Source organism: Corvus hawaiiensis, chromosome 19 (genome assembly GCF_020740725.1).
Source record: "Corvus hawaiiensis isolate bCorHaw1 chromosome 19, bCorHaw1.pri.cur, whole genome shotgun sequence".
Taxonomy (NCBI): Eukaryota; Metazoa; Chordata; class Aves; order Passeriformes; family Corvidae; genus Corvus; species Corvus hawaiiensis.
The window spans coordinates 5,274,219-5,298,277 of NC_063231.1; the positions used below are offsets into that span (position 1 = coordinate 5,274,219).

General features: G+C 43.0%; 1 protein-coding gene across 4 annotated transcripts in view; it reads right to left on the minus strand.

Moving 5' to 3' along the window:
• Window positions 1-1,542: 1,542 nt before the first annotated feature.
• The window catches only part of STXBP4 (syntaxin binding protein 4), an 80,954-nt gene continuing 58,437 nt past the window's right edge, over window positions 1,543-24,059 (minus strand). For 2 of the 4 annotated variants that reach the window (XM_048323411.1, XM_048323410.1), the window contains one exon: window positions 14,092-16,998. In XM_048323411.1, coding sequence (XP_048179368.1) covers window positions 16,887-16,998 — 112 coding nt within the window. In that variant the 3' untranslated portion in view covers window positions 14,092-16,886. Of the gene's footprint in view, window positions 3,404-14,091; window positions 16,999-24,059 lie in introns of those variants that run through there. The other 2 variants (XR_007207506.1, XM_048323412.1) reach the window with 2 other exon arrangements.

A 24,059-nucleotide genomic window follows, 5' to 3' on the forward strand; every position in this document is an offset into this window, starting at 1 on the left:
GCGCTGCGAGTCAGAGACCTGGCTCGGGTCGTGACCTCCCACCACGGGGACCGCGGGTTACGCGTTTGGATAACCCTCGGCCCGGCCTGCACTCGGTCCTGCCCTTAGGTCTGAATCTGTTCGTGCCTCTTCGCTGAAAACTCAATAAAGCTCCCCCCCCCGCCCGCTCCAAGTTATTTTAAATGCGTTTAAAAAGGAGAGACTGCAGGTTTTAGGTAAAAACCTCCAGCACGGTTCATGAGATGCATTTTCTCCACTGTTTTGCAGCAGTTCCCGTTCTCCTACCCATTGCCTTGGCATAGCCTGTAATGCAAATTGGGAATTCTGTTCTGAAATATCTCATGGAAACATGACTGCAGGTTTTTTCCCTCATTCAGAAAGCTGGAGTGAAAGTGGTTTTTTAAGGGATCCAACTGACTAGTATGTTCCAAGGGACCTACTTGTATTTTCTCCATAAACATGGATAGAAGTGGGGCAGAAAGGCGATGCAGTAATCATGGCTCAGCAGAAATATGGTTACTGATAGATGGAGAGACACCCACTCCCGTGCTGGGAGACAGGTATTGTACAGCCAGCTTGTGATCTAGAACTCTGTGTGTATTTAAATATAGACTGGTCTGAAGAATTCAGGCTTTTCTTTCTCAGGGTTAAATGGGAGCCAGTACTGTATGTGCAGTGTGAGAAATCTCTCAAACCTGAGCAAAGATTCTAGTCAGGTATCTGTATGGTCACAGCTGAAATGGTACTGTCACTTCATTCCACTGTTAAATATGTTCTGTCTGGAAAAAAGAGTTGCAAAAGTAGGCGGGCAGAGAACAAGCTGCAAGATGGAGAGGATAAATAATGCAGAACAAGTGTTCGGGTCAAGGCACAGGACAGACTGAAAAAGCAAATGGTTTACAGTACCTTAAATACCCACTGGTTCATCCACTGAGTGGATCTCCACCTCAGCCCTTTGGGAGCCAACACAGTGGATGAAAGGATTGAGTGAGATGCACAAAAAAAACCCCAAAAAACCAACAAAACAAAACAACAAAACAAATAAGCAGAGGAGAGAATTTGAAGAGGCTCATGATTCAGCCTTTGTTTTAGTTCTGATTCGTCCCAAAGCAGTGCAAAGTTCTCAGGCTGACCTTGCAGGGCAGTGCATTTCCAGCTATGTGACGCAGAACGTGGAGGGCCATGAAAATCTGCGTGAGAACGCTCAGACACCCACACCCAACTGAGCTGAAAAGCAGCAGCTTTTGAAGAGAAGATCGAGAGACACCAAGGAGCAATGCCTGCCCCCCACTTCCCTTGCCTCCACAGAGGTTCTGGCCAGAGCCCTCGCTTGGCTTTCCAAGTGAAAGCCACTACCCACAGCACTGAATTACTGAAAAATGGATGTTTATTGTCCCCATGGGGTGCAGCCGAGTGAGCTGCTGTGGCTCCTCACAAGACTAAGAATGCCTGTTGAATGAACCATGAGCTGCCCCTGCCTTTTTTTTTTTCTTTTTTTTTCTTTTTTTTTTTTTTTTTCTTTTTTTTTTCTTTTTTTTTTAAGTTTAATTGAATGTGGGAGAGACAGGTTTGGAACTGCTTTTGGGTGATGGCAGAGGAACTTCTCTTAAGTAATCTGGGGTGGTTCCAAAAGGCATTCCAGTTCGCAGAAAAATAGGTATTACTAGTCATTGCTTATATGCTGTGAGTTGAAAGATTAATAATTTTCTCTGCCAAAGTTTACAGGCAGCCTTTACCATGACATGGTAGATCAAATACATGTTCTTGCCTGGGCAGCTGACCTGATTTGAACTCAGTAAGTGTGGCTCTCACTGATGACTACAGTTTTGGAACAAATACTCTGCTCTGCTTTTTAAAGCAACCTTCCCCTTGTAGAGCATTAACCAGACTCTCAAGGCCATTTCCAGGCACCTTGTGCCTTTGGTGCCTTGGCAAATTATTTAGACCCAGTAGGTGTAAGCAGCCAGATGACAGAACTGGACTGAGACGAGAGATAAGGGAGTAGCTGGCCCGTTTTGCAGTCAGACCTTCCCCTAAATAAGGACAACTCCCAGCTGGTGCCAATGGGAAAAACAACTTGATCCTTCCATTTATTCCTCTGTACTCCATTCCTCTTCCTTTTTCACTCTTGGCTTGCATGCTGCAAAAAGACAGTTTAGAAATAGCTGTTCTTACATGCTCAGGCTGTTTGATTTTGGAATTTGGCATTGGTTTTACTGGAGACAGAAGAGCACCCACGAGCACAGAATAAAACAGCCCATCCCCGGCGAGAGCTGCAGCAGAAGGGGAGTGAAAGGTGCAGGAGCTGAGCATCATCCTCTCCTTAATCAGAGTTTCTATTGAAGTCAATGACCTAGATTTCTCTGACTTCAAATGGCTGCTTTCAGAGAGCTTGCTGGAGGCACGGTGCTGGGGAAGGTCAGGCAGAATTTAGCCTGAAGAATTCTGCATGCATAGGCTTATCAGCTCGGGATCTGTACAGCTCGATACTGCAAACCCCGTGCTCTCCAACGAGCTCTCTCAAAGTCACTGAAGTGACTGCTGCCCTGGGCTTCAGGCTTGCTAGACTGCCCTAAGCTTGGGATTTCTTTCTGTGATCAGTTCTGTGACATCCACCTTGCTCCCAGGTTTCCTACTTAAAAAACCAAAATGCAGAAACACAGATCAGTTTTTAATCCCATGGGTTTAAATTATTAAGGACCCAGAAATGTGATAAACCTTTCTTATCTTTGGTAGGAAAGCCTGACCTTCTGTGGGAGACTGGGAAAATTCCTACAGACAAAAATCAGGGTTCTAAACATAAAGGCATTAAAGTCATGCTATGTCTCCTTATGAAAGAATTATTTTAGCAGCAGCAAGTAATGCAGAAATCCACATTACTAGCTGTATGCAGTTTGTCCTGCAGGTTTAGATTCATTAAATCTTGTTGATGAGACTGGGGGGGTTCTTTCCCCCCTCTTTTTTAATGCACTCTCAGTTTCATGCAGTACCTGAGCAGATTCCTGACAGTGCTGCCAGCCCACAGTGCCCTTCCTGGGTACCCCAGGTACCCCCAGCCAGGGCATTCTGCTAAATTACCACCTCTCTTATTCGCATTATGGATTTTTTAAAAATGTATATTCCAACCCAGAATCAGCTTTATTTATAGAGAGCATCCCAAAGCAGAGTTTCAGTGGCATGGCTGGGTGTTTATGAGAAGGAAAAGGAGGTGATTTCCCATAATCATATATGCTTTGTCTTACCAGTGTCCAGGGTAACGCAAGACAGAGTAGCTGCACACTGGGGACTGTGCTCCGAGGGACAGGGACAGATCAGAGCCCTCCTGCCTCTCCTCTGCTGGAGTCAGCAGCTCTGCAGAGTCCTGGTGGCTCCTCTGCAAGCTCAGGCTCATTGCTTGTGTCTCCTGCGAGGACAGATGTGCACAGAGACAAGGTACACTGAAAGAGACACCTCATGTTTGCCATTTCAAGCAGCGCTCAGCTTTGTAAAGTTTTTCTGCATTAAAGCGAAATGTTGAAGTTAATTGAGATGAATACAATGATAGCTGGCAGCTGTATCATAACAACCCCTCAACATACACAGGCACAAGGAAGCAGAGCAGCCCTGCTATTGTTTGTTGCTTTATTCTGCCTTTGACTTTTTTTTTTTAATGCCATGATTTCTTTTAAAGTTATCTTCTCTGATCTGCAGCAATGTGGGTGCATAATTGACTGTATTTGGACTAAAGATATTCTTGTCTGTATGTTTTCCTGGCCAGGCATTTAGACTACAAGCTGTATGGAAAGCATCAGGCAGAAAGTTATGCAGAAAACATCAGACAGAACTGGTTTAATATTAAACCAACTTTGTAATATTTTTATTCCCATTAATTTTTAAAGCCTTTAAAAAAACCCCTTATTTAATTGGCTTGCAGAATAAATTGGTTTTGAAGGCTTACAACTGGCATTTTCATAACAAGTTTCTTGGGTTTGGGGTTTTTTCTTTGTTTTTTTTTTAACTGCCAAAGGGCATAAACATATAATTTTCTATAGCCACCTGACAGCATCCATGCAGGGAAATAAAGATGTCCTTCTCCTGTATTTTTTCTTAAATGACTTTGACCTGGAGAACACATTATGTTGATTGGCATGAGAAAGAAGGCTGTGATCTTATTTTTACTGTTTGTTATAGTGGCTTCAAACTTATCAAAGAAAGAAATAGAGATTTTTTAGATGGCTGCTTGCCAACAGCACTAATCAGAATTTTAATGAGATTTTTCAAGGCCTAAATTAGGTCTAATTAACAATATATAAAGCTAATGTATAATGCCATAGAAGGATGTAGCCTACTGCATATAGAATGGGTTCTGATCTCTTTAAAAATAGAAAGGTTGAACAAAATGCACATTTTTATGCAGGTTTACATATCTGCAGCTCTCTGGTATTTTTACTGTTATGCCTTAATTAACAAATTGCCTTTGGAAAACGTGGCCCTCAACTTCATAATAACTTTGGCAGCTCTGCAGGGGAATAGTGCAGGTTCTCATGGCTGAACCCCCTGTGTGGTTTCCACTGACTGACACAGACTCCTGGGTCCTACAGTGCTCCCTTTGCCATCCTCCTGTCTCCATTTGGCCCACGTGTTCCCATTGTTTGTGAGAGAGAACTGGCCTGGGACTCCCATTTCCCAACCAGCACTAAAGGCAGGGTTATATTTAGTCCGCACACACTGTTTTTCTCCAACAATTTAAGACAGAAAATGATTAACAACTCCAAAATGTCATCCTCAAAGCGCAACCTTCTTTCTGCCCCCAAAGGGTATTTTGTGCAAGGACAGATGAACCAAAAGGATTTTTCTCTATACAGGAGTTTGTAGTTATTTATGATACCACAATTCAGTTCTCTCCTTGTCTGTCTGAGCTGTTACATATAAACTAAAAAAAAAAAAAATCTTGAATCCCAGTCGTTCATATGAAGCTTAATGCAATTAAACACCTCAAAGTAGGGAATTGCTGCTTCTGCCTAAGTAAACATTTTTATTCACATACTCAGACCATTAACTGGGAACCGTCTTGCAAAGCCTCTTTCCAAATTTCATGTTTAGTAAACAAATCTCATTTCTTTATGCCAGATAAATCAATACCTCTTCTGATTCATTTAACTCATGAAAGATGACCAGCAGCAGTAACAATGGGGGCAAAGAGCCCACTGAAACAGGCCAGAACAGAATGAATATAAACACCAAAATAAACTCTGCCCCCTCACAAACTTGGGGTCATCAGTTCTGTGCTGTTGGGCTGAAGTGTTCAGAACACTTGAGTGGGACTTTAAGTGCTGCTCCAGAACAGGTTCATCTGCAAAGCTGTAACCAGAGCTTACACTAATTAATAGAATCTGTAGTTAATGAGGCAGTCTGTCAACTGACCATAAATGTTGAACCAACATCAGACAGACTCCAAGGAAGCTTAAATAGCCATTTCAGATGTGTATTTCTTGAAGTGTTTAAATAAATATATCCACATCAAGTTTAAGGAAAGAGCCAAACCACAGGGCAGAGGGAGCCAGAATCATTTTGCATCTATTACAACACTCAGGATAATGTTTGGGTTGATTTATAGGGAAAATATTTGGTTTTCAGCTGGAATTTTGGTAACTCAGAACAGATGTTCACAATGTTGGAATACTGTCTGCCCATGCAGCTCTGTTAAATCAAGTGCTGTTACACATTTAAACTCAGCTAGGAAAAAATTAATAGACTGTGAAATTGCTAATCTTACTAAAGGTACATATTAATGGGATTCCAATTTGATTATCTTTCCATTATATCAGAATCTCAAGCCATACAATAACACCTGTGAAAAACTACCGGAGTTCTCAAGGCATCAAGAGCAGAGAGTTAATCTGGTTTGTGACCCTGAATGGAGAGGGAGTGCTTGTCTATCATTTTTTTCAAAGTGTTTTTCAAATTGTTGAACCGAATCAGCTTTCTTACTTTTTTCCCACCTTCCCTGAGCCAGGGGATATTTAAACATGTGGAGAGAAGAAGGTTCTTGTAATGAGAGAGTTATTTGTACCTCCTAAAAATCATTAAGAATTCGGTAAAATATTTTTTAAAAGTCCTATTTCTATCTCTTAAAGACCTCTGACTGCAGAGCAGCCGTGAAGGCAGCTCCCTTTCCCCTCTGATTCACTCACATCCATCACCCCTCAGCCGGAGGAGGAGCGGGAGGGCGACTCCACCCTCGTTTCCGTGGCCGGGGGAGCAGCGTGGTCTGAAACCCACGGACGGCTTTGCATTCGCGCCGGGGGCACGGGGCTCCACAGCTCCGAAGCAAATGGCACTTCTCTCAGTTTGGAGAGGCTGCCTTTTTTCCTTTTTCCCTTTCCCCCTTTTTGACTAGGCAGGCAAGTTGCAGTCTCCACAAGCGCAAACATCCAAAACGATTTGCTGATGCGAATTCCAGGCTGCCAGCAGAGCTCTGCCTGATGTCTTTACGAGGGCTGCGATTCCTTCTAGGAACTTTCAGATGGTCTAGTGCCGTGTTCTTCCTTCCCAGGAGAGACCAAAATGAGGTGGCGTGTAGCTGTTTAATAGCTATCCCATTTGCAGCCACCTTTTCCTCCTGTGCCATCACTCTGTTCTTAATAGCCGATGGCACTGCCCGTGTCAGTGGCTTGTTCCTGAGTGAATCAAACATTTTGAATTACTGTAAGCTGAGCTCTTGCAGTTGTACCCAGCCATGTTCCCTCCCTGCTTTGGTGCCCTCATGGCATGGCATGATCCCTCCTTCAGCCCGGGATGTGCTGCCGCTGCCGGGGTGCGATGTCCCTGAGTGCCACCACCTGGGACAAGGGGAGGCAGAGCAGGGGGACTGTGGGGTCTCTCCTGTTCCACACCAGTATCTCATCCTGAGGGATGCACTGGTAACGCCGGGAGAAGTGGAGTCTCAAGTTTGTTGTGCAAACGCAGTACAAATGCAGATTTTACTCAAGTGTGCTCCTTGCAGGCAAGTTCGTATTTATAGCGGTGCCATGAGTCACCTCCTCAGGTACCAAGGATACAGAGTCCCATCCGCTGGCTCCATTCAGCACAATCAGCCTCTCACAATACTCTGCATTTGTGCTTGTACAACTCGGGGATTGTTTTTCTCTTTGGGGAACTCCTTCCTCTTTGTCCTGGAGCCATCGGGCAGGGCAATGCCTCCATGGCCAAGAATCTTCCATGCAACAGAAACAAAACGTCATCTGCTGCAGACTTTTAGACCAGATTTTCGGAACATTTCTCTGATACTTTGCTCAGACATCCAGCATCATTACTTTATCTCGATCATTGTCTAACTGACTTGTCTACTATTCTGTTATGTAAATTCTTTCCTGGAAAACCTGTCCTTTCTGAGAGAAGCTCATATTGTCTTATTATTTTTATTTTTTTGAGCAGGAGATAAAAAAGTTGGAAACCATTTTTTTACTACTGTTTTTGAAGAATAAAATTTTCTTATAATTTAAACCTTTACACTTGATCTGGAGCCTTCACTTATTGAGACAGTTCAGTGCAGGGGTAGAAGCACCAGGCTGGTGACCTCAGCTCTCCGGCCCCTGCCACCACTTGCTGCGTGACCTTGGACAAGTCACTGAGTTTTCATCAGTGTTGTCTCTCTCTTTGTCCGTTTCCTGTAGGATCAGGTAGGGGGATCTTAAGAGGGTAACACCTGTATGCCAGGTGAGTATTTGCCAGAGTTAACTGTGTGATTTCTTATATCTGTAAGGTAACAAGGTCTGTTATGACACCGACAGGTTGCAAACCTCTTATACACAGCAGCCAGGTACTTGTTTCCAGTAAGAAGTCTTACAGCAGTACACTAGATTTCGCTGAACGTCACAGTAACGTCCTCTTGTCTCTCAAGCTCTGTCACTGAGCTGCTCAGAGGCTGCTCGGCAGTGTCTGCTCAGTAACAGCGTCAGCATCGACCTCAGTTACTGCAGATTTCTGCACAAACCCTCTCACAATTGTTCCTCATAGGAAAACTGAACTGCTTAGATCCCGGCTGGATTTGGGGGGTTTGATCCTGACAGGTGCTGGTGGCTGCTGAGAGCTGAGCCACCCTCAGCCCCTCGGAGCAGGTGATGAACACGGCTGCTGCGGGTCCAGCCTGGGCCAGGGAGACTGTGAGATGCTCTCCTGCAAGAAAACACCTTGATTGCTCTGTGTTGTGAGTAGGTGAGACTGATTTACTTAAGAGTTGCACTGAGGTCCTTTGGAAGTCATTCAAAGGCTTTATTATGCTAAGATTAGTAGCTCTTGAGTAATCTCTACTAGAACAATTCACTCTCACTGTTGCAACTTCGCAGCTGCTACAGCTCCCTGCCATAGAGACTGGGTTTGAATTCAAAGAAATCTGTGGAAATGTCATACTTCTGGTAAAAGGGTCAGAAGAGGGTCCATGGTGGTCCATACAACTGGCTTTTCTGGAAAGAGAACACTGGCTTTATTATAAACACAGGATTTGCTGTCATCTGAGTGTGCTTGTAAATTTGAATAAGAAGTAAAACATGCATGAGTTCATGGGAGAGGATCCTGTAACTAACACACACTGCAGTTGCAGACATAAAATGCTGTGGTTTTGCTTTGTTTAGAGAACAAACTTTTCAGCAGAGACCCCTTTGTGATACAGCAGCAGCACCAACAGCACTGATGGGAGTTTGAAATCAACTAAAAAAAACCTTAGGCTTTCCAGTTTTATAATAGTTAACAGGTGATGTGATTTCTTTTTAGTATTTTTAACATTTCCCCTCAAAATTACAAAAATCAGACTGATTTTTATTCCAGGTTGCAGGTGCTCCAGGCAGAGGACTTTGCCTACAAGAGTTGAGCACCCTGGCAGCCTGTCCCTGGCTATCCCTGCTCACAGAGTGAGGCTGTGACAGAGAATGGCAGGAGCTATTCTGAGCTCAGAAGTCCTCCTTAATGTCACTTTCCTTTCATTCAGGCATGGCTTTCTTTTTTCTGTTCCACTAGCTGCTATTCCCTTTTACAAAGAAAGATCTCAGCTGGGTTTTCTGTAGCAGAACTTGCTCTGCTCGAGCCCTGTGTGCCAGCAGTCCCCCGGGTTTCAGGTGCTGTTTTACAGCTGTTCAAGTGCCTCTGTGAAGACCAGAGGGACAGCCTGGCACCGGGCAAATCCATCAAAATATTGTGTTTTTCAAGAGCAGTAAAATCTCATTCCAGCTCTGGATCTCACCAAAGCAGGTGAGGTTTAGTGACTTCTTGTGCCTTAGTGTTTGGATGATAAAGATGTTTGCCTGCCTTGAGAGCTGCAGAGGAATGATGGCATTCCCATGAGGATCAGCCTTGTTGTGAGCACAAGTGAGGCTTCCCTGGAAATGTGGTACCATTTCAAGTGGAGACTCCGGGGAGAAGTCTGCCAGCAGCCTTTTCATCTTCCCTGCACCCTGACTCATGAATAAACATAGGCAGAGAGGGAGGAAATGAAAAGCAGCCAGGACGGTGTTGCTGCAGAGCTGTGCATCTTCCCGGGCAGAGCCTATAAATGGCTCCTCTCTTTCGGGGCTACCCAGGGTTTTAGCAGGTGTTTCGGTGTCTCCCTGAAGGGAAGCAGAGCAGCCCATGGCACCCACGTGCTAAAGCAGCTCCACTGATTTTAGGTCACATTAACAGCAAATCTGTGGATTTGCTCTGCTCCCTCTGCTCCCTCTGCTCCCGCGGCTCCAGGCATCAGCCGCGTCTGATCTGCCTTCAAGGGAGGCTGGAATCTGTTTGAATCCCAGTTATCTACAATTTTAACACGTACTCCACCCCCCAAAATTGTGTGAACCGGCACAGGGCTATCATGTGCAATAGTCTTAAAAATCTTGGCAGGTTAACTTTGAAGAAAATCTCTGGTTAGGCAGTAGTCCCTGCTAGCAATTACCAGGCTTTTATCTGTACCTATCAGTGCATTGTAAAAAAGTGGTTGTTACTCCCATTTTATAGAAGCAGATGTTCTAGGGACATCTGCATAGATTTAATGCAGAAACTGTATGCCTAAAAGGTGTTCTAGAAAATCCCTTCATTATCACATGACTGATTTTATTCAGTGCACCCAGGAATTCAGATCTGCTGGCTGTGCTTTGCTTCTCTTCTTGTTTTAAAGCAATAGTTCTGAAATTTTCATTTTGCTCCCTTGCTGAGGCAGAGGAGGAGCTGGAATGAGTCTTTTTTTTTTTTTTTTTTTAGGCAAACTTTCAGGTATGGATTTATTCAAAACTTCTTGAGGTTTGATTTGGTTTTGTGATCAAGAGGCGCAGAAGTCACACTTGTGAAATCCAATTAGGATCCAGCCCTGGCAGAGACACATGACATGAGGCACGTACATCCATCCGAGTCCCTGTGCCTCCCTGCTTCTAAAGCCCTCAGCCTCCACGGCACAGCTGTGCTTCTTATCTCAGGTATTTGGGACTACTGCAAACTCAATTTACCCACTTGGGAGCTGTCAGAGCTGCAGTCCGTCCCTTGGAAATGTGGTAGTGACAGAGAGAGGCAGCTGAGCACTGCGCTCCTCCAGGGGAGAGATCATGATCAGAACTGGGTAGGGCAGGAAAGCTGTAGATGGATGGAGCCAAGAACAATTTCTGGATGCAGTGGGCACAGAGGGAGGAGGCTGAGCTGCAGCTTTGGCTAGGAATTACAGCCTGCTCTGCACGTCTCTGCTGGTTCACCCCCCTGCCTGCAGCTGGAGCTTGTTGGTGCCTTTGCAGAGCACACGGGTTTTTTGGATTGAGGGCTTTCCACTACAATGAGCTAAAAGAGCAAGGAAGCACTCCCCTAGTAACACTCCCTAGGATCCAGCTCCCGAGCTCAGGGAGGTGGTGATGCCCCTGGCAGGGTGCCCCTGTCCTCACTCCAGCCCCAGAGCCCTTGGCTTGCCTTTCCCTTTTGGCTATAGCAAAAAAAAAAAAAAAAAAAAAAAAAAAAAAAAAAAAAAAAAAAAAAAAAAAAAAAACAAAAAAAAAACCAAAAAACTCAATCCTTCTCCTTACCTGGAGAGCTGTAATTTCCCTCAGCAACATCAGAAGCTGAATTGCTAATTCCCCCTGTGCTCCAGGTGAGTGTCCCTGGCCCAGAACAGCCCCCTGGGAGCACCCACTGGTGCTGTTCAAAACTTCAGTTATGCTAGCTACTGAGTTTTCTTATAAATGAGAATGTGCATTTTTATGAATGTGGTGAAACTACCAAGGCCTTTTCCTCCAGTTTCCTGTAAGTGGGTTAAATTGTGTATCCAAAACATCAGGACAGGCAACAATAACAAACCTGGTCTGAAACAGACTTCAGGGTTTTGTACCCAACAACCTCTGACCACAGCAGTAAAACACTCTTATTATCCTCAGCCAGCCGCAGGACTTTTCCTGTTAGTGAACATTTACTATTGATTTCATTTTTGGCTTTTGTATCATTCTCTGCAGGACTCTAAGTGGTTATTTGAAACAGCAGAGCATGCAGGACTGTGCTGCTTCAGCATCTACAGCCAGAATGGGTTAAGCACATTCATGGAGAATTTAGGCTCAAGAGACTGGACTGCATTCCCAAAGATGAGCAGAGAAAAGAGTAATTAACTGCATTTACACATTTTCAGTTAATACCAGAATGATTCCTTTTGGTTGCGTCTTTGAATTAGCCAAGTAACAAGACAGCCGTATTTTGACAGTTAGGTCCTATTTCCTGATCCTCTGAATCTTTATTATTTACAACACTTCTGCATTTAATTGGAGGAGTAATACGGTCTGAATGTGCCAGGCAGGTTCTTACTGGGCCTCTTGACTCCTGCTCATGCCATGCCATCAGTGATGAGCAGTTGTCTTTGGCTTGGAACATGTAACCCCCACGGTGACTAATTACAGTCCCTAATGATGGGTCCCCAGTGGCTCAGTCTGGAGATTAAAATGTGCAGCTCAGCCAGGGCCTGAGATCTCCCCTGTCCCCAGAGAGCCCCCTGCTCCTGCTGCTCTCTGGAACAGTGGGGTGGGAAAGGAACAGGGATGCATTACCAGCCTTTGGAGTGAAAATGAAAACATCAGCAGGAACTCCAATGCTTTGCTTTCCTAGGATCCTTTCTCTTTCCCATATAAATGCTGTTGTTATATTTCTGTTTCAGACCAGAAATATAATTTAATTTCTTTTTCCATTTCAATCACGTTTTAATGAGTTCTCTTCACATACAAAAGCAAGGATAGTTCTTGATGATAATAACAATAATTGGACCACAGGGAAATACTGACTGTGGGTAGCTGACAGGCAAGGTACTTGAGAGGAGATTAAGACATTTCTGATCAGAGTGTAGCTTTTGGGGGTCAGGGTGAAATAGTGACTTATCTAAAACAGCAGCAAAACTACTGATTTTTCATGGTTTGCTTTTAGCCAAGAAGCCTAACAATGAAACCAAAATTCCCCATAGTGACTGTCTGGAGAAACTGGATTCTTCCTCATCAGGATGAGGGATCATTTCAGCAACCTCCCTCGTTGGAGCCCTCAGTGAATAATAAGGATCATGTCGCTGCAGTTCAATGTCTCTATTTATCAACATCCTTCTTAAGGTGAAGGAAGAGCACAGCTTATGTTTGCTTTGGAAAAATGCTGAGCTGAATTCTCTGGAGTCTCAAGCGCCACTGTAAACACCAAACACATCACTGTCCTGGCTGGTGTGCTGAGAATTCCTGAGCTGCAAGATACAGGCAAGGAAATATCCTTAGACAGCAGTTAACCCTGCATATATTTAACCTCAGCTAATCCTGAAGTTGTAAATAGAGATCCTGGACATCACATCAAACATGGCCTTGTGGCTTCAGGGCCAGAATTTGCAGGGGGCAAACCAACCTCCCAAACATACCTGGGAGCAGGAGGGATAAAGATTTTTTAATCCACTCTCTTTAAATGATAGTTTTAATTAGTTTGGGTTTGACTGATACTGTACCACAGGGACAGAATCAGCATTGATTATCAGATTTCAACTTCCCAGCTTCATATTGGGAAACAAGAGGCTCCATTTATAACAGATCTTTGGCCCATGCCCTTTTTTTTTCAACTCTATTGACTTAATAATGAACTATACAAAACTCATTTCATCTTTGTAGGAAGTGAATTCAATACTATTATCTTGTAATAAAATATCTTAAATGAGTGTTGCGAAAACACCAACCTATTAAATCCATGCCAAATCAGCCACTGTTTGTGGAAAAAATCTAGAATGAGCAATAATCAAGCCACCAGAAAATATGAGCAGAGCCTAAATGGTACCACCTGTGAGCTGGCTGGTATTTTTAGTGTTACATGAAAACAATCCCCAGGGAAAGGCAAAGCTGGTTAGAGAGGACAAAGGTTAGGCTTTAGTTACCAGTATTTGATTTTTGGTACACTATCACTGCAAGCAGCCAGGGGAAAGATTTACTAAGGTATTTAGGTACCTAAACATGCCAAGCAGCATTTATAGCAGCATCTAAGTAGGTTAGGTGCCTAATTCCCATTAACTCCATGAACATGTTTAAGCTGCTAAACATCTTTGCAAAGCTGGCCCCAGTGCCTGGGCTGACAGGTGCCAGTGTGAACTGGTGTGACTGGGCTCATTCCCTGCAGGCTGGTGCTCCTTGGAGTGGGGAGTGTTGGTAACACATGAGGACCAGGAGCACAGAACTGAACAAAGGCTCCTGAGCTGACTTAAATTTTTGCTGCTGACTTAAAGCAGAGCCACACAAAAGTCACTCAGAGCAGCACTTGCCAAAAGGCCACTGAATTTTGGAGCTTGGTTTGGAGTGAGCATTAATGTTCCTGTGTATCTTGAGCTGAGGGTTAAGAATCCCACCAGTTCCCAGAAAATGAAACATTTCACAGGCCAACCAGAAAAGCATTTTCCTGAGCTCCTGGAGCGCCTTGCCCACAGTCAGTCCTGCACGGCCCAGCCTGTTCCACAACCACAAATATTTTTCTTAAAGGATTTTCCTTTCCTTACCTCAGTGGCACCAGGCACCTCCTGAGTGTCAAAAATAAATGAACCAAACCATTTCTAAAGCAGCCTGTTACAAGAGGCATTTCAACAGACAGAGAATGTTATATGGGACAGATTCATTCCTACATAAAGGTTTAGCTTTATTAATTTAAAGGCTATAACATGCACTTTAGTATCTTTTCCACTTAATTTTTTAAATTCAGGAATAAAAATGAAATTTTTTTGTTTACAGCGTTGCATATGTTGACAACTGCTCTTTACAAATTCTGTTCCAAGTTATCCTAGAACCATTTTCTCAATATACACAGTTCAGATTAAGCAAAATAATATTCACAAAACTATTTCACCGAAAGGAAGAGACAAGGGGAGATCAAGAGAAATAACCTAGGAAACAAGTATGCCAGTGTACAAAAATAGATTGGAACATTTGGAGGTTGTAGGTAAGAAAATGTATTCTCAACCCCAGAGAATGTGAACTGGTGGATTATCTGAGGAGGGAAATGCTCACCGGAGCAGCTGAAGAGATGCAGAGATCTATTTCTAACATCTTCAATTTCTAGGCAAGTTTATAAGAGAGAGGGAGGAAGAGGCTCCAAGTTTGTGCCACTCTCATCTGTGGGAGGTGCCAGTGAGAGAACAGGCGGATTGTCCCCGTGCACAGCAGGCTGCGCGCCCGGCGCCGTCCCCAGCGCCCCAGGAAGGGCAGCATGTGCAGAGCTGTCTTCCTGCAGCTGATCCAACAGAAGGACAGCTTTGAACTGCTCTCCATGGAGCCCCTGCTCGTGCAGAGCCTGCCTGAGCCACAGTCCCCATCCTTAAATAGCTGCTCCCCTTTGGAGCACCCGGCTGGCTGACACAAAGCCACGAGCAGAACGCATTGAGGCTGCAAGAGGCAAGTGATGGCTCAAACATCTCCTGAACAGAACTGGGAAGCTGGAATCTATGTGCAGGCTGGATATCACTGAAGTATGAACAGAAAGTGCTGTCATAAAGCTTTCAAATGACTACTATGGCTACAGCAAATACCATAAAGAATTCAAAACATCACATACCCTCTGTGGGTCATGAGTCTGTGCCATTCTGAGAAAAGGGATTTAAATGAAAATGATTCTGGAGCGTCCAAGCCTGAAACTGAAGCACCCGCTCTGTCCCTTTGGCCTGAGCTCTCCGGGAGCACAAAGGAGGCTGTGGAGCACGCAGGAGCCACTGGAGCAAATATGGCTAAACCATTCATGTATTATTGCTAGGAGAAGTTTTCTTAGAAATATAAGTTACTGTGGGTCTGCTGAGCAAGCTTTTTTCCCTAATCCACACCACCTGTGTAGATTCACAAATAATTTGGGTCTGACCTAGTTAAAAGTACAAAACAAATTTTTCCTATTTGCTTATTCAATGTACACTGACTTTTGCTTCCTGCAAAGGCCTCTTCTGTGAGCTTCAGGAAGAACATTTGGTGATGTGCTCTCCAGCTCTCAGGCCAAGCGCAGTCAGAAGCCTGACTTGGATTTCAAAAAAAGGTGAATTATTTTGGTTCAAAAGGATCAACTGTTCCAGTGAGCCTGACCTGGCAGAACTCTGCACTGCTGAGGACAGAGAGCGTGGTTGAGGCACCAGAACTGCAAGTGAGTCTGGTTTTCATATTCATTCCTCAGGGGACAAGGATTCTTAACTCCAATGCTACACCTGCTGAAGACAGACCTTAAAAAATGTGATTGCAGCCTGTACCTTAAACTGCCACAATCCCCTTCTCCCTCCTGCACTGAAGCACAGAGATAGTTTCCCTTTGGCATATCCATCAGTGCTTCTGCAGGTTCAGGGCTGTCTCATTCATTAGTAACAGCCACCATTATACACACAACACACACAAAAAGAGCCTCCAGAAAAATGTAGCACAGAAATCATACATTTGAGAAAGCTGAGATCAGACATTGTGCTGTGAATAATGAGATTTAAAATATCCTGTGCTATTGAGGTACACAGAAACCTGTTCAGTTTCTGTTCATTAACTTGCACTAGCACCCACCATCATTTTCTTTATCCTCTTTAAAACATCACCAATGTGTACAAAATGATTTTGCTCTACTTAAAAGACCAGTTCTGAGGAGGTGACTGATTTCTGCTGATCCTGGAGGTGGTTTCACAGGTTTCATTGTACTTGAAACTTCACAGCTTCCACTGAAGTATTTGATGTGTGTCTGTATCACTGTAGCAGAGTACAAAAGTAGAATAATTTTCATCTTGCCTCATATTGTTGTCAGAGTATGGTGTCCTCTACGAAAACTTTCTTTTTACTTGACAACTTATCAAAGACACATTTTTCTAAAGCTCAACAACCAATCTATAGAAGTATTTGTTTTAAAAGTCATCAGGGCTCCAATATTTGTAATAAATCCCTAAATTTCTAGTAGCAAAACTTATTTGCAGATTTCTCCCACAGAAATAAGAATTTTCAGTTAAGTCATCTACATTATTCTCACTAGCATTGGTTCAAATACCCCACCTCACTTTGCATCTCTCAGTCAACCAACAGCTGGAATCTATCACCAGTGGTCCCATCTTGAATCTCATGTTGCTCAAAGCTGTGAAAATTTCACCTGACCTGAAAAATTCAGTTTCAGGTCAGGGAAATTATGGGTCAAGGGGGTAATCATGAAAAGACTGGACTGGGCCCTAAGGTGAGACTGATCCCTGGCACACCAAACTGGGGCAGATTAAGGACTCCTGTGGCACCTGCATCCTTTGTAGCACCCATCAACAAACCCACCTCAAAACCAGCAGAACTTCCTTCAGCTTAAGGGGGAGAAATGTCACCAGGTACTACTACATCACACGAGAAAGTAGGTAGATTAAAACCTGTGCATCTTCTCACTAAGGGACTAAAAGCAGACAAACTACTCTCTGTCCACAGCTGTCCTCAGCTCTTGGGCCTGGGAAGGTCTCTGATCCCATCCTCCTCCTCCTCAGAGCAAAGCAAGCTCAGTGCGCTCGTGACGGGATGGATCCAGGACGTTGTCTGTGTCACGTGGCTAAAAACCAACAAGAAATGCTATCAGCAACCCAAAAGAGGCTTACCCACCCCAAAACAAGGAATTCCAGGTGGATTCTGGAGTTGTAACAATCATTATGACACCTTCAAACACAGAATTGTCTTTTTCTTGCTAGCTGCGAGATTTTTAAAAACAAAATGTGGAGTCTTCAGACTGGAGATTCCATTTCCCAATGCAATAAAGAAAATGCTTTTGTATGAGACTCCTGATACAGACTGGTGACATTTATTGTTAATTACTGGAGATGTAGACAATTAACACAGCAGGGTATTAACATGGCCATCACACCAGTTCCAGCCTGAGGGAGGCAGGGTGGTCAAGAGGAAGTTGAGCAAATGTGGAATCACATCATAGAAACACACTCAGCTCTTTAGAATATGAACCCTGGAAGTGTCCAAGGCCAGGCTGGACAGGGCTTGGAGCAACCTGGAATAGTGGAAGGTGTCCCTGCCCATGGCAGAGGGTTGGAATGAGGGGGTATTTAAGGTCATTTCCACCCAAACCATTCTATGATTACTATTCTAGCATCATTAAGTAACTCCTCTTCGTGCAGAAAGAATGAATTAAAAAATGATGGTTTTTACATGTCTTCCAGCCCAAATTCTGGACGTGCTCCCACAGCCTTTACACATGTAATAAAAGGGTATCAGTGCTGATTTTTAATGTTTAAACCTTACACTTGACATGCAGGCTAAGCTGCTTTATAGTTTCTGGAAAGCTTCTGTGTGAATGGAAAGAGCCCAAGCAGGGCTCAGTAAGGACAGACACACGGACAGGTTTGGTGTCTGTGGTGAGAACATGCACACCTTATGAGTGGTGTGTGCATGTGAGCCATACTGTGTGTGGGCAACACACTGCCTCTTCTCCCTTCTGGAATAATGTGTTCTTGGGAAAGGAAATAGCTTCTTTTCACTTGGAAAAAAAAAATCTTGCTAATAAATTCACAGCTTTTATAGTCAAGTCAGTGCAAAGATTAATTTTGTAATATAAGTTCACTACAAGAACAAGCTGAAAAATACTGTAGGTAAAATAAATACCACGAAGGACACACAGCTCTTCTCACGTCCTAGCACAGTATCCCTCATGCCCAGGTCTGTACTCAATTTCCAGGTGCATTGCTTTAATTAAATTTGAAGTGCCATCAAGGAACTACTCTGGATTTACCTTTTCAAGTGAGAACAGGTTTTGTCTTTCTCTCTGCAAGAATGGTCTCTTGAATAACTGATTATGGAAACAGATACATTGAAGTAGGAATTCGAGCCAATGTTCCACTACACGGAGTGATGGGTTTGGGATCACTCTTCCCATCAACATGATCATACTATTCACACCTTTCAGCTGAGTGCACTGAGCTCAGAATCAGTTGGGTGTGATGAGTATGATACTGTTCACCAAGGGCTAAATATGATCCTAATGTAAATCCCAGCTGGAGCTGCTCTGAATAGGTAACCTGTGAATTCAGGCATTACTTCAACTCAGGCAATGCCTGAGCAAGGACCACACAAGGAAAACAAAGTGTGGAATATAAAGGCCATACCCTCGGTTCTCACACATTAAAAAAATACCAAACCCCAAAGCTCCAGTTATGTGTAAAACCAATTCAAGAAGTGCTCTTTTGGTGAGAGCAGGACTGGATGGACTCCATTCCTTCTTTTGTTACAAAACGTGCATTACTGGGGTTGTAGGATCAGTTTCACAGAGTTAAAACAAAAGGATAAATGAAAAACATGTTCCTACAGAAAATACACTGCAGCAGACAATGACCACTCTCAAGGACAGTAATTGTTTCATTCTAAGAAAGCAAATGTACTATTTTTACTAGGAATAAGAGCAACTTAGCAAACATTTCCAATGTTTACCTTTAGAAAGTCAGGTGACACCCAACATGAAGAACATGAAAAGAGTTGTTTTACAATGTTTTATGAGAGACTTGTGAATAAAGTCTGTCTAACCAAGAACATTGTTCCCATTATTCCACAACACGGGGAAATGTATGCATCATATTTATATTATGAATATATTTACATTTGTAAATATACTCAGAAAAATATTTTGCTGCACATTTCTGCAATGTTTTCTATAACGTCAGGAAATGCCTTGTTTCCCAATTAAAATATTCAGTCAATAAGGCTTAGTACTGGAGATGTGCTCCAGATTGAAGTATCAGCATATGATTTATTGGTATAACAACATAGAACTATTTTCAATACCTGCAGAATTATGGGAGCTGAATAAACTGGATTCCATCCATTCCACCTCTGCCAATGCAAGATTTATTGCCTCCAGCACTATGTTTGTATTGCCTACTTTTATCAAACCATTTCTGAGCAATCCACTGCTGAATTTAAATAAGAACAAAATGATTTTTAAATTTGTTTCTTTTTCCCATTTGTCTTCCTTGTGTAGCATGCCCTGACCTGCTGTGTACCTGAAGCCTTGGTTCCATTTTCTCCTGAGCATGCAGTATCAACCCTGTGAAGGGGGAGAAACTGCACAGGAGTAAAGGAAAGGCATCCACAGTTCTTTGCTGTAAAAATTCTTTTCAAAGTGTTTCTTCCTCTTCAGATTTTTCTCCTACATACCCCAGGCAAATGACAGCATGCCCAACTTTCTGCTACTGCTGTAAGAACTTCAGTTTGCTCTCACACAAATTAAACGCACACAATTCTCCAGATCTTCAGCAGTGCAAAATTGTGGCACTGAAATCTGGGTTACGATTCCCTGTATTTGATTGCATAAGATTGTTTCATCACAGGTAAGAAAGAAAAGAACCAGTTTTCATTCATTTTCAAAACACCAGGGGCCAAGTTTTGCTCTGTTGTCAGTCTGCTGCTGCAAACACTTCTGATTTGAACCCAGCTCCTTTCAACTTGCTCTAGACTTTATCCCATGGGCGATTCTCTTACGACAGTTTGGTTTAAACCCTTTGCCAAAATCCTTCCTAGGAAAAGAGCTCTTATAAATAAACATTAAGTCCAGATACCATGTCTCACATTGTAGACAGACACACACAATACGCACAGATTATTTAAGTACAGAATAAATGTATAAACCCTGCTGCTATTTATTTTTAGCTCTCCAAAAGTGCTGTGACTAAAGAGCTTTGACATAATCAGTCCGAAGAGATAATCCCAGATTTAGTGGTTTGCAGAACATTCTTGTATACACCCTCTCTGATTTGTGTGTTAGGGCCAGCAATAAAAAGTGAGAGAGAGTCCAAATCTACCTCTAGGTTTTGCTTAATTGATGCAATTGGTTTGAATATTAAAGGAATATTTGGAAAGCCAGCATTACAAAGTTTAAATGTACAACATTTTCCATTTGCAAATGTTCCTGTTCAAAATTTAACATCTTCAGAGCAATTTAACATCTTCAGAGCAATTAGCAACATTTAAAGATTTTTAGGTTTTCAAACAAATCACTGCTATCGGAGGGCAGCCAAATTTATTGATAGAAAACAAACATTTGATCTGGAAATATGTCAGTAGATTAGTCTGTCTTTTTAACATTAGCAAACTGCAGGACAAATTTCAGAGCTTGGGAAAACAAAACATGAGAACAGAGGGATGTTTTGGCAAAGAAATAGTAGTGGATTATTCAAATACCATTATAATTACTCTCCTTATGGCTCTTCCTTCTTCACATGGAAAATTATTTCTTTTAAAACTACAACCGCAGACAATATTTTAAGAAAAGAGTAACTCAAAAATTCGGAGAAAGGCTAATGGAAAAAATATTTGCACCTTGTTTTTAGATTTTTAGCATCATCAAGACATCTTTTTCACTTTAAATTGTGCTCTCCAGCCAGGGCCAAACTCTGGAGCCTAACAGGGAATTGTGAAATCTTGCAGACACCACAAGTGCTGTGGGTCTCGGTGCAGGATGTTGAGCTACAAACCTGACATACAGCATTCTTGGAAGTTGTTTTTCCCCCCCCCTTTTGACATGAGATGACATTGACAACACCTGGCTCAATGTTTCAATTGCACCACTGTTCCTGAGCTTTAAAAGGAGCTGTCTTGTGCAAGACCCATTTGTTTGAGATCAGTTCAGGAGAGGAGATGCAGCCTTAAGCAATTAGTCAGTCAAACTCTCCTAATGAATAGGGACCGTTACTCATTAGGGGCCAAAAAAGATTTAGTTGTATCTGAACTTAAAAAGCCGAATTCTGGCCTCAGATGAGCCCTTTTCTTCTCTACCAAACTGAGCAGTATGGAAGACGGAAGTGAAACTCTGCTTGTGTAAAACAACACAAACCCCATGTCTTCCTCCTTAATGAGCATACCCCATAAACTAAATCCATGTAATCCATAGCAGTAATTTTGCTAAACTTTTAATCTTCTCTTCTTCTTCATTTCCCATTCACTAGCCCTTTAACATACAATAGTGCTCAGCTGAAGAATATTGATGCTTGATGAAGCTCTTCCTGATCTCTGCGCAAAACCTCTGCAAAGGCCCCCAGTGCTGCTGAGAGCCTGAGCCAGGGGCACTGCACACCCTGTGGGCTTCACCCTTTGGTGTATTCACTGTTGCTATTGAAATAATCATTAAAAAATGCAGCAAATAGCACTGCTAGATGTAGATGCAACAGGTTTGAAGGGGACATGCTCTACACTACCCAGAAATATATTCCACATTGTGCTTTGGTAGTTTTTAGACTTACATGCATCTCCCAGAGGGAAGGTTTGGAGTTCCTGTGAAAGGAGTGTGTGCCATCTGCCAGAGGACTGGGAACATGAACTCCACATCCCCTTCTTACCCACTGGCATGCAGGCCCTGGGCACTGCTGGCTTGGAGGCTAATAAGGGCGAGAACTATAAGAAAATAAAGAACAATGCCCCTGAATGAAGATCCTGAAACTTAATCCTTCATGTAGAGACTCTGCTGTCCTCCCTGCTTGCTCTTGCACAGGCTGTGTGTCACTCTGTGCTGGACTCCACATGGCTTCTCAAGATTTGCTTGAATTACTGCCTTTGTCTTTCGTTTCCAGGCCTTTCTGTTCCTGTTCCCCTTGTGCTTGGGAGAGCTCTTTGCTTTGCAAGGATCCTTCTTCCCTTTCAAACCCACTGTCCCAAATTCCACACCTCAGAGAAGGTTCTCAGCTCTTATTCTCATGCGTCTCTAAAGCAACCCTCTTAAGCCATGATCAGAATTCCTTGGGCATGTTTGGAAATGTTGTATAATTAGAAAATACACAACCAAACATAGATCCTGCATACAAGCGGAGCAGTCCCAGCTTGCAGCAGCATCTTGAGGACCTTCACATCCTGGCAGGGAGAGAGAATCACCCTTCCCAATGAGAGCAGGTCGTAATGGAGCATCTACAGGAGTTCCAGGGAGCTGCTGCTCCTGAAGGCAGTTCATGGGATCATGGCAATAGCTGGCCTTTAGTTACCCTGACATGGCTGTGGAGTTTAGATAAATACATCAAGATTTGGTAGGCAGGATGCTTAAAATGCTGGAAGTGGGCTAACTCTGTTGCCCTCAAATCTCTACTTGCTTCTAAATCACTCTATAATTCTATTAAATGTAACGTGGAGCTGCTGGTGCTGCACCTCACACATTTTGGGAATGCACTCCTAACTTGAACCATTTCTCAGCTTTCCAGAGCCAGTGCTTTTAATACTCTGCTGTTGTCCCTTATGAATCTAAACTTGGTATTCATTTTTTGTTTCTTCTTCTCTTAGAGCCAGCACACACCTGCAGAGCCAGCCAAGGTGTCTGCATTGGCTGGAAGCCCCTTTGGAAAGGACAGTGGTTGGAAAGCAGGTATTAAATGCTGTCAAGCACTGGAAAACTCTTGCTATTTCGAAGAGCAAATGCTGGGAGGATCTGTGAGGAATAACTTATTCTGAGCTGTAACTAAAGCATTTTCATTTAGCGGGTAAGCAATCAGAGCAAAATAAAACAACTGAGTTACATTGATGGAAGTATAATCTATCTATCAATCAATCAATCCTGAGAGCATCTAGGGATGACAGTTTCCAGACACGAATCCTAAAGGCAGTTTGGGAAGGGTTTTTGCACTGCATTTATCAAGATCAGATTATTTGAACTGGAACATTCATTTTTTCTTTTTCCTTTTTTGTTAAAATTCATTTAAGCTGTACCCTCTTTCAAGACATTTCAAAAGACCATACAACCTGTAATAGTACCCCAGGAGATGCTGGGCAGGTCCTGGAAGATGTCAGTGACCTTAATTTTACTGGCTGTAATAAAATCAAGAGCACTTGCCACCTCATGGAGCTGTGTCCTGAGGCAACATAAATGTTTATTGTATTTCCCTCCCGGACTGCAGATTTTGCTTGAGTATTAATTAAAGATTGAGGGATATAAAGTGAAACCCCAGAAGACAGTCTTGCTATTTACTCCTTGATTAAACCAATTAAACCCTTGTCTACTCAGAAAAATCTATGAGCCATTTCAGCGGGCAGCAATCACTAGGAAGAAGATTTATCCAGCCAAATAGTGTGTGCTGCATCATTAAAAATTGTCAACAATAAACAAATGGCCTGAACTAAAATAAAATCAGTACAAAAGTATCTGAGCCAAGGCTGAATCAGAACTAAGGTCTGAGTGACAGCACAGGCACTTCTCAGCTTGAAAGTGCTACCTGAAATCTGTTTCCCCAGTACCAGCCAAGTGCTGTTCCTGTGGAAGTGCTGGTTTAATGTGTGCAGTTACTCACAGTGCTGTCTCTAAGTGAGCTGCATAAAAATTCTGGTGCTGTGTATTCGCAAATGCATCAGAGCATGTTGAAGGCTACTGTTTAAACTCCTTGTGTACTAAACTGACATGAACCTGGAGCAGTGATTTTGCTCCAGATGAAGCACATCCCAAAAAACCTTGCTGTGTGCTTTGATCTGCTTCCGATGGCCCTCCCAAAACCCAGGGAGCAAAATAATTTCACTTTCTTGTGTTTTCTCACAGAAGAAATTTTAACAGATGCCTTCTGTGACAGGCCAGAAGCTGGACAGAGTGTGCAGTATCTGCGGAAGCCGAAAGAATGTTTCTCCATTTTGGTTCTTGATATTAGAAAA